Consider the following 10,579-nt stretch of genomic DNA (forward strand, 5'->3'; position numbering starts at 1 on the left):
ATATATATTTTATTACATATATATATATATATAATAAATTATTATTTATTTATATGTATATAAATAAATAAAATATATACTTGAATTTCAGTGTTCATTTATTTACACATATACACACACATAACACTAACTCATTGTTGAGTTAAAGGTTGAATTGTCCATCCTTGTTCTATTCTCTGTCACTATTTCAGAACACACACATTATACAAATATACATTATAAAATCAATAAGAAAACAGGAGCTCTAATTTGGGAGTCTGAATTAGGATCAGAAGTTCCTATATAAACATTGCGTACTCACGTCGCCATTTTGTATTGATTACTGCAGCTGTGCACTGGATTCATTCACAAATACAAACTACAACTCACAAACACTTTAGAGTTAGGCTCCACCATCAGAATGTGTACTTAAACTTATAAAGATCACATGGATATTATTCAGTGAGTTGATTCACCAAAACTAACCTGTTATACAGGAGGAAAAAGCACACAGGACGTTTCAATTGTTCACAGACTGGTCGCTCTCATCGGAATGACAAGACACTTCCGGTCTGCAGGTGATAGCATTCAATTGGGAAGAAACGCCCTACTGCCCCGAAACTGACCAATGTGAAAACTGATAAATGTGTAATGACAGCTCCAAAAACGAATTCAAACCACAAAATAAAATAAATAAATCAACACAAAAATGTGACACATTATGGGTGGGTCACATATGCATGTACAGTAGATGGCAGTATTGTCCTGTTTAAAAGTGTCACAACATTGCTGTTTACGGCAGCGAACTGCTTTAGGTAGACGAAAACTTGACTGCTGTTGTTGTGTGTTGTTACCGCGCTGGGAGGACGTTAATGAAACTGCCTAACAATAAACCCACATAAGAAACCAAGAACTCACCCTCGATCATTAGCTGCTTATATTGTGGGAAAGCGGACGTGTGAACGGGCTGTCAACACGTCACTCAGGTCCGCATGGAGCTGGAGGGGGCGTGGCCTCCAGCTCCGCCTGAATTTCGGGAGATTTTCGGGAGAACATTTGTCCCGGGAGGTTTTCGGGAGAGGCGCTGAATTTCGGGAGTCTCCTGGAAAATCCGGGAGGGTTGGCAAGTATGTTTATAGCACACCAGTATTAAAATGAACAACAACAACCTATATAACGTGTGTGGTATGAGAAAATATATATACTCTAATGTTGGTGAGTGCCTTTTTTAGGATTTACCAGTTGTGGTCGCTACTTATATTTTGGTCACAATGAAGGGTCTGTAGAAGTGTATAGTCGACTGTCTGCCAGTATCTGTAGCAAGTATTAAACTCAAAGTGGTGTGTCTGGGCTGTAGAAGGGCTTGTGATTAGCTAAACCTCATACCTATTATCGTTGATCAATGTAGACGTCTCTCACACTGTTGGAAAGATAGGAGGTGTTGGCGTTCATGTGAAACTTTAAAACTTGTATTTTAGTAAAGTATAAGCTTACTAATGTAAATAGTCTGCAACATTATTGTTGTGAAGACCATTTTAACGTACCCCGAAATAACATGTTCACCGTACGTCAGTTTTCAAAAAGAGACATTCTAAAAAACGAACAAACAGGAAACGAGGTGGCTGACGAAAGGTATAATCGCTTTCAGATGGAGCATTTACCTAAAATACTGTGTTTACTTAAAGGATTAGCATTACATCTATTCTGCATAAGGGTATAAACCTCACATACCTTCAGTAATATATAATAGACATGCATAACTGTATAGGATGCTATATAAAACAAGTCTTTCTAAAAAAATATATATACCGTATTTTCCGCACTATAAGGCGCACCTAAAAACCACAAATTTTCTCAAAAGCTGACAGTGCGCCTTATAACCCGGTGCGCTTTATATATGGATAAATATTAAGATTCATTTTCATAAAGTTTCGGTCTCGTAACTACGGTAAACAGCCGCCATCTTTTTTCCCGGTAGAACAGGAAGCGCTTCTTCTTCTACGCAAGCAACCGCCAAGGTAAGCACCCGCCCCCATAGAACAGGAAGCGCTTCTTCTTCTACTGTAAGCAACCACCCGCCCGCGTAGAAGAAGAAAAAGCGCGCGGATCTTACCGTACGTTTCATTTCCTTTGTGTGTTTACATCTGTAAAGACCACAAAATGGCTCCTACTAAACGACAGGGATCCGGTTCATGAAAAGACGCAATCTCTCCATCCGCACACGGATTACTATTTCACAGCAACTGATATTCCTGTGAACCGCACTGTGGATACAACGGGAGCACGTACGGTGAATATTCGCACCACAGGGAATGAGAAGTCATCCTTCACTGTGGTTCTAGCTTGCCATGCTAATGGCCAGAAACTTCCACCCATGGTGATATTCAAAAGGAAGACCTTGCCAAAAGAGACCTTTCCAGCCGGCGTCATCATAAAAGCTAACTCGAAGGGATGGATGAAGAAAAGATGAGCGAGTGGTTAAGGTAAGTTTAAGTTTACGCGAAGAGGCCGGGTGGCTTTTTTCACGCAGCTCCGTCCATGTTGATATACGATTCCATGCGCGCCCACATCACGCTGGTTTTTAATATATTATTAAAGTTTGACTGACCTATCTGACTGTTTTTTTGACATTCCTTTAGCGCAGTTAGATGCGGCTTATAACACGGGGCGGCTTATAGGTGGACAAAGTTTTGAAATATGCCGTTCATTGAAGGCGCGGCTTATAACCCAGGGCGGCTTATGGTGCGGAAAATACGGTATACTGAGAGTAGCTAAAAAAGCTACAACGTAAGCAATTCATATTATCAAATTACATGACTATAGCATGTTATGCTAGTAAACACATATTTAAACTATGTGCACAGGTTTGAAGAAGAAAACGATCTGTATATTTAATAGTTAAATATACTTAATTCATTTGAACGGCACAACAAAAACATGTGAAAATAAACACCTCATCACAATATTATCAGTTTAATACTACTGTCAATATTTCAATCAATCAATCAATTCCTTTATTGTCATTGTCATAATAACACTTGATTGATTGATATTTAGATCAGGAATGCCCAAAGTGGGCCAAATTTGGCCCACTGTGTCATTTCGTTTGGCCCCCCATGGTTACCGTATTTTCCGCACCATAAGCCGCCCCGTGTTATAAGCCGCGCCTTCAATGAACGGCATATTTCAAAACTTTGTCCACCTATAAGCCGCCCCGTGTTATAAGCCGCATCTAACTGCGCTAAAGGAATGTCAAAAAAACAGTCAGGTCAGTCAAACTTTAATAATATATTAAAAACCAGCGTTCTAACAACTCTGTTCACTCCCAAAATGTACGGTAATGTGCAAATGTGCAATCACAAACATAGTAAAATTCAAAATAGTGCAGAGCAATAGCAATAACTTAATGTTGCTCGAACGTTAATGTCACAACACACAAAATAAACATAACACTCACTTTCTGAAGTTGTTCTTCATTCATAAATCCCTCGAATTCTTCTCCTACGGTGTCCGAATTAAAAGGTTGGGCGAATACGGGATCCAAAATGGCCGGCTCCGTCTCGTCGAAGTCATCAGAGTCAGTGTCGCTGTTGTTTTTCCAGCAGTTCCGTGAATCCTGCCTTCCGGAAAGCTCGGACCACAGTTGAGACCGAAATATCCGCCCAGGCATTTACGATCCACTGGCAGATGTTGGCGTATGTCGTCCGGCGCTGTCTCCCTGTCTTAGTGAATGTGTGTTCGCCTTCGGTCATCCATTGTTCCCACGCCGTTCGCAGTCATGCTTTAAATGCCTTGTTGACACCAATATCGAGCGGTTGGAGTTCTTTGGTTAATCCACCCGGAATGACGGCGAGTGTTGTATTTGTGTGCTTCACTTGTTTTTTGACACCATCTGTGATGTGGGCGCGCATGGAGTCGTATATCAACATGGACGGAGCTGCGTGAAAAAAGCCACCCGGCCTCTTCGCGTAAACTTACCTTAACCACTCGCTCATCTTTTCTTCATCCATCCATCCCTTCGAGTTAGCTTTTATGATGACGCCGGCTGGAAAGTTCTCTTTTGGCAAGGTCTTCCTTTTGAATATCACCATGGGTGGAAGTTTCTGGCCATTAGCATGGCAAGCTAGAACCACAGTGTGTCGCTTAGTAGGAGCCATTTTGTGGTCTTTACAGATGTAAACACACAAAGGAAATGAAACGTAATACCCGCGCGCTTCTTCTTCTATGGGGGCGGGTGCTTACTTTGGCGGTTGCTTACCGTAGAAGAAGAAGCACTTCCTCTTCTACGGGGAAAAAAGATGGCGGCTGTTTACCGTAGTTGCGAGACCTAAACTTAATGAAAATGAATCTTAATATTAATCCATATATAAAGCGCACCGGGTTATAAGCCGCACTGTCAGCTTTTGAGTAAATTTGTGGTTTTTAGGTGCGGCTAATAGTGCGGAAAATACGGTACGCCCTCCCCACATTTTCATGCTGACCTTTTTCAAGCAAGTAAGTTGCCATATATCAAATGGGACTATCTCCACCTCTTTAAATATGGCGGTATGGGGCTAAACGGGGCTAATACATCGATTTTATCGATTTATTATCGATGTATCCACATAGCGGATTTTATCGATATATTAGAGGTTTTTGTTGCAGACTTTTTTTCCCCTTTTTTTTTATCCTCTTGCTATGGCATATTTGTTGCCCCTCAGGAGCTTTTCGTAGCTTGCGACATCCGTGCGGAAAATACAAGTCTTTACGAGGCGAACAAGACGCAACAACAAACAAACTCTGGGCTAAAAATAACCTTATTATGGTGGAATCATTCAGTATATACAGGTAAAAGCCAGTATATTAGAATATTTTGAAAAACTTGATTTATTTCAGTAATTGCATTCAAAAGGTGTAACTTGTACATTATATTTATTCATTGCACACAGACTGATGCATTCAAATGTTTATTTCATTTAATTTTGATGATTTGAAGTGGCAACAAATGAAAATCCAAAATTCCGTGTGTCACAAAATTAGAATATTACTTAAGGCTAATACAAAAAAGGGATTTTTAGAAATGTTGGCCAACTGAAAAGTATGAAAATGAAAAATATGAGCATGTGCAATACTCAATACTTGGTTGGAGCTCCTTTTGCCTCAATTACTGCGTTAATGCGGCGTGGCATGGAGTCGATGAGTTTCTGGCACTGCTCAGGTGTTATGAGAGCCCAGGTTGCTCTGATAGTGGCCTTCAACTCTTCTGTGTTTTTGGGTCTGGCATTCTGCATCTTCCTTTTCACAATACCCCACAGATTTTCTATGGGGCTAAGGTCAGGGGAGTTGGCGGGCCAATTTAGAACAGAAATACCATGGTCCGTAAACCAGGCACGGGTAGATTTTGCGCTGTGTGCAGGCGCCAAGTCCTGTTGGAACTTGAAATCTCCATCTCCATAGAGCAGGTCAGCAGCAGGAAGCATGAAGTGCTCTAAAACTTGCTGGTAGACGGCTGCGTTGACCCTGGATCTCAGGAAACAGAGTGGACCGACACCAGCAGATGACATGGCACCCCAAACCATCACTGATGGTGGAAACTTTACACTAGACTTCAGGCAACGTGGATCCTGTGCCTCTCCTGTCTTCCTCCAGACTCTGGGACCTCGATTTCCAAAGGAATGGTTGGGTGATGGTTTGGGGTGCCATGTCATCTGCTGGTGTCGGTCCACTGTGTTTCCTGAGATCCAGGGTCAACGCAGCTGTCTACCAGCAAGTTTTAGAGCACTTCTTGCTTCCTGCTGCTGACCTGCTCTATGGAGATGGAGATTTCAAGTTCCAACAGGACTTGGCGCCTGCACACAGCGCAAAATCTACCCGTGCCTGGTTTACGGACCATGGTATTTCTGTTCTAAATTGGCCCGCCAACTCCCCTGACCTTAGCCCCATAAAAAATTTTTCATTTTCATACTTTTCAGTTGGCCAACATTTCTAAAAATCCCTTTTTTGTATTAGCCTTAAGTAATATTCTAATTTTGTGACACACGGAATTTTGGATTTTCATTTGTTGCCACTTCAAATCATCAAAATTAAATGAAATAAACATTTGAATGCATCAGTCTGTGTGCAATGAATAAATATAATGTACAAGTTACACCTTTTGAATGCAATTACTGAAATAAATCACATTTTTCAAAATATTCTAATTTACTGGCTTTTACCTGTACAGTGTCTTTTCAAACTACTAGTTTTTGTTTAAATAAAAGACAACATTGTTTTCAAGGCTCTTTGTCATTTGTATTCAATGTTTTCTTTAAAAAGTCGGGAAAAAAACCCCAAAAACGTATATTGATTTTTTTTTTTGTAAAAGAAAAATGGGGAAATTTATTTTTGAGCCATTTCGCACAGGCCTACTGTAGACTTAAAATTGCTATATTTGGCCCATGCCCCATTGGCACATTTTCACAGTAGCATTAAGAGGCAACATTTATCGTCACCGTTGATTTGGATGCTGCTTGCTAAATTTACAAACAGCACATAGAATATCGTTATCTGAGATTTCAATCAGAGTGTATATCAGGGAAACATCTTCCACATTTGTAGGTTTCCAGACGTCTACAAAGCTCCCATGCTTAATAAATATTACAAAATTATAATTGCACATTAGCTTAGTGGTTTGTAAGCATGCATCTGTAAACTCACAGCCATGAATAAAACATCCATCCATCCATCCATTTTCTACCGCTTATTCCCTTTGGGGTCGCGGGGGGCGCTGGAGCCTATCTCAGCTACAATCGGGCGGAAGGCGGGGTACACCCTGGACAAGTCGCCAGCTCATCGCAGGGCCAACACAGATAGACAGACAACATTCACACTCACATCCACACACTAGGGCCAATTTAGTGTTGCCAATCAACTTATCCCCAGGTGCATGTCTTTGGAGGTGGGAGGAAGCCGGAGTACCCGGAGGGAACCCACGCAGTCACGGGGAGAACATGCAAACTCCACACAGAAAGATCCCGAGCCCGGGATTGAACCCAAGACTACTCAGGACCTTCGTATTGTGAGGCAGATGCACTAACCCCTCTGCCACCGTGAAGCCCTGAATAAAACATAAGCTATCAATTTAAACATTCTTACTCCTCGTTCTCATTTGTCTTATTTTTCAGATAATAGAGGACTGGAAGTATGTTGCCATGGTGATAGACCGTTTGTTTCTTTGGATCTTCATCTTGGTGTGTGTGGTCGGAACACTGGGGCTCTTCATGCAGCCGCTGTTTCAAAGCTACAACACACCCGTCGCTGAGGACGCGGAGTAAGACACACACACACACACACACACACACACACACACACACACACACACACACACACACACACACACACACACACACACAAAGTGAAACAAGGGGGGCCAACGACGATTGTCTCATGAGGAAACAACAGGCCTCCAGGAATAGATTTAAAAAAGATGGCCCCCAAGGTCTATCTGTTAAGTGAAGCCCAATAAGGGGAAGGAGCCAGGGGGTCTATCATGGAAAGACATGTACCACCCACAACTTGACAACTGGCATCGAGAAAACATGTCAGTGGCTGGAAAAGGCTGGACTGAAAGACAGCACAAAAGCATTAATAATGGCTGCCCAGGAACACAAGGTTAATACAATGGGGTCTACCACATCAGACAGAACACATCGTCATTTGGCACTACAGTACTGTTGCAGTTGAGTCGTCATGGGGAGCGGTCGCATTTTTTTTCCGCTCTCAGTGTAGCATACAAGCGAAGTCTCGCTTAATTCCACACTTTCTCCTTTTTCTATTGTGGATCATGGATTTATATTTCAAACCACCTCGGATACTTTACCCTCTCGGAAATGAGAGTCGTGAACGCGAAATGGACAATCACAGTGATTGTTATCTCATCGACAATACATCGGCGAAGCACTTTAGCTTCGGAGCTAACATGATAGCCTCGTGCTTGACTGCAGATCGAAACAGAAGAAACATGCCCCTGACTGGAAGGATTGACCGAAGATCAACAATACTACTATTACTTCTACTCTCAGGAGACACTGAACTTAACTCTGGACCTGTAACCACCCGGTTAATGTTGTCCCGGCTGGCAAAGCCTAGCAATGCTGCTGCTAACGACGCCATTGAAGCTAACTTTGCTACGGGACCTCCTATCTGCTCATCACAACCCGAGCTCACCTGGGCTCCAGGGATCGGCGGCTCGACAGAGGACTTCACCCTGTTCATCGACACGGTTGGCGGTGTAGGACGACCCAGACATCGATGAAGACAACAACCCGGCGGCGAACAGCGCAGCGGTGGTCAACAAGGTGACTGTCGACATCAACACCCCGGTCTGCAGTAAAGACGGAGTAGTGGAGGACCACGCGGCCTCTCCCCGGTCCCTGACGGTCGAGGACGTGGCGTCTGGACCCATGGCCTACACAGGATTTAGGGGCTCCTTCATCCTACCATGGTCATTGTTTTCGCAAAAATGAAATCAACAACCACCCCCCCCCCTCTCTCTCCAACTCCGCCCCTCCCCCATCACCTGGATGAAGATCAATATGCCTCTCTCCCCTTCTCTCCTCTCCCCTCCTCTCCCTCCTGCTCTCCCAAGCATCTCCAGCCAAACAGCGAACTGAACTGCTCTCCAAGTTCAACTTCAATAACAACCAACAACTTTTCTGGACAGTGCCACTACACAGCGGACTCTGATGCTCTTTTTGGTTCCAGTGGACTACACATCATCCACCTTAATGTGAACAGACTCTCTGGAACCAAACTCGACCAAATCAGAGAAATGTTCCTCAACACGAAGGTAAAAATCCTGTGTTTCTCTGAAACCAAATTTGATCAAAGTGTTTCTGACTCGGAAATAGAGATAGAAAACTTTTCGGTTATTAGAAAGGACAGGAATAGACATGGTGGGGGTGTTTGTATGAATATTCACCAGGATATAAAATACATAACTCGCACTGATCTCAACCACAATTACCTTGAATCTGTGTGGGCGGAAATCAAATTTAACAACGCTAAGCCGGCACTGATAGGGACTGTTTACAGACCCCCTAATCAGAGTGATTTCTATGGGGCTCGGGAGGAGTGCTTGGCTGGGGCAGACAACGTGGAGAAAATTATAACTGGAGATCTGAACACAGATATTCAACGCGGAGATGCGCCTGTCTTCAGATCCTACAGCAAGTTTTGTCATCTACATGGTCTTTCCCAACTAATAACACTACCTACAAGGGTGTGTGATTCCACCCAATCAACCATAGATCTCATTCTCACTTCAGACCGGCCTAAAATAAAAAATAGTGGGGTCATGATCTGTGGTCTTAGCGACCACTATCTAACCTTCTGCACCCGCAAAATAGCTAAACCCATAGCCAATGGTCACAGTACAGCCCAATCCAGATCCCTTAAAAAATACTCCAGTAATAGTTTCAACTTAAAATTAGATGAGTGGGACTGGTCCCCTGTGCTCACGAGCAACCTGGTCGATGTTGCTTGGGATCACTTCAAAACAGCGTTCCTAAAGATCCCGTGAGAACAGTCAGGATCAAAGCCCGCTCTGAACCATGGATGAATCCGGACCTATTAGCTGCCATAAAAGACAGAGACAGAAAATACTCCCAAAACCAAAAGTGTAAAACAGAAGTAGATAAACAACCCAATAATAACCTCAAATCACCGCTTTCAACTCTCAAAAAACAATGCAATAAATTAAGAAATAAGACAACCAACCTGACTAAATGCTTAAAAAAAAATTATATTAACGACAAAATAGAGGAAAACACAAATAAGCCACGTGAGCTGTGGAAAATACTCAACAACCAGCTTCCCGGTTGCAGCCAAAAATTTAAAACCAGACTCACCAACATCTGCATCAAGGAGGGTGACTCCCTCATTACAGACAAAATGGAGGTAGCAAGCAGACTTAACACCTTTTTCACCAGCATGGCCGCAACTCTTGTCAACAAGCTGTCCCACCACTCTGGTCACTTTGGTGTCGAACACATTAAAGTCTTCTACAGAAAGCTAGGAGTATCCAACAACGATTTCAAATTAGAAATGGTCTCAGCTGATGAGGTGCTTCAAAAATTGAGCGCGCTCCACCCAAACAAGGCCACCGGCCTTAACAATATCCCCTCCAGATTCCTCAGGGACTCTGCCACCACCATCGCCCCAATCATCACGCACATAATAAACCTCTCAATTTCACAAGGCCAAGTACCAAAATATTTTAAGATAGCAAGAGTAATACCCCTCTTTAAAAAAGGAAGCAAATTAGAACCTGGCAACGACCGACCTGTTTCTATTCTCAGTTCCATTTCGAAAGTAATGGAAAAAATAGTTTATGAACAGGTCAATAGTTACCTTGCCACCAATAAACTCATGGCCAAATTCCAATCCGGCTTCAGAACTAACCACTCCACTGACACATGCCTTCTCTATCTGACCGACCACATCAAACATTGAGGTGGATGCGGCAAATACTGCGGCATGGTCATGCTGGACCTTCAGAAGGCCTTTGACACCGTTGACCACGCTATACTGTTGGATAAGCTCGGATTTGACAAAACCTCATCGAGCTGGATGCAATCTTACT

The 10,579-nt window shown here is 42.9% G+C and overlaps 1 protein-coding gene across 1 annotated transcript in view; it reads left to right on the top strand.

The window, feature by feature from the left end:
* The window catches only part of LOC133624460 (neuronal acetylcholine receptor subunit beta-2-like), a 61,963-nt gene extending 51,741 nt beyond the window's left edge, over positions 1 to 10,222 (top strand). Inside the window, exons 8-9 of the mRNA XM_072916436.1 lie at positions 7,122 to 7,267; positions 8,701 to 10,222. Coding sequence (XP_072772537.1) covers positions 7,122 to 7,267; positions 8,701 to 9,517 — 963 coding nt within the window. The 3' untranslated portion in view covers positions 9,518 to 10,222. The remainder of the gene's footprint in view (positions 1 to 7,121; positions 7,268 to 8,700) is intronic.
* The last annotated feature ends 357 nt before the right edge of the window (positions 10,223 to 10,579 follow it).

Source organism: Nerophis lumbriciformis, linkage group LG27, assembly GCF_033978685.3.
Source record: "Nerophis lumbriciformis linkage group LG27, RoL_Nlum_v2.1, whole genome shotgun sequence".
In the NCBI taxonomy this organism is placed as follows: Eukaryota; Metazoa; Chordata; class Actinopteri; order Syngnathiformes; family Syngnathidae; genus Nerophis; species Nerophis lumbriciformis.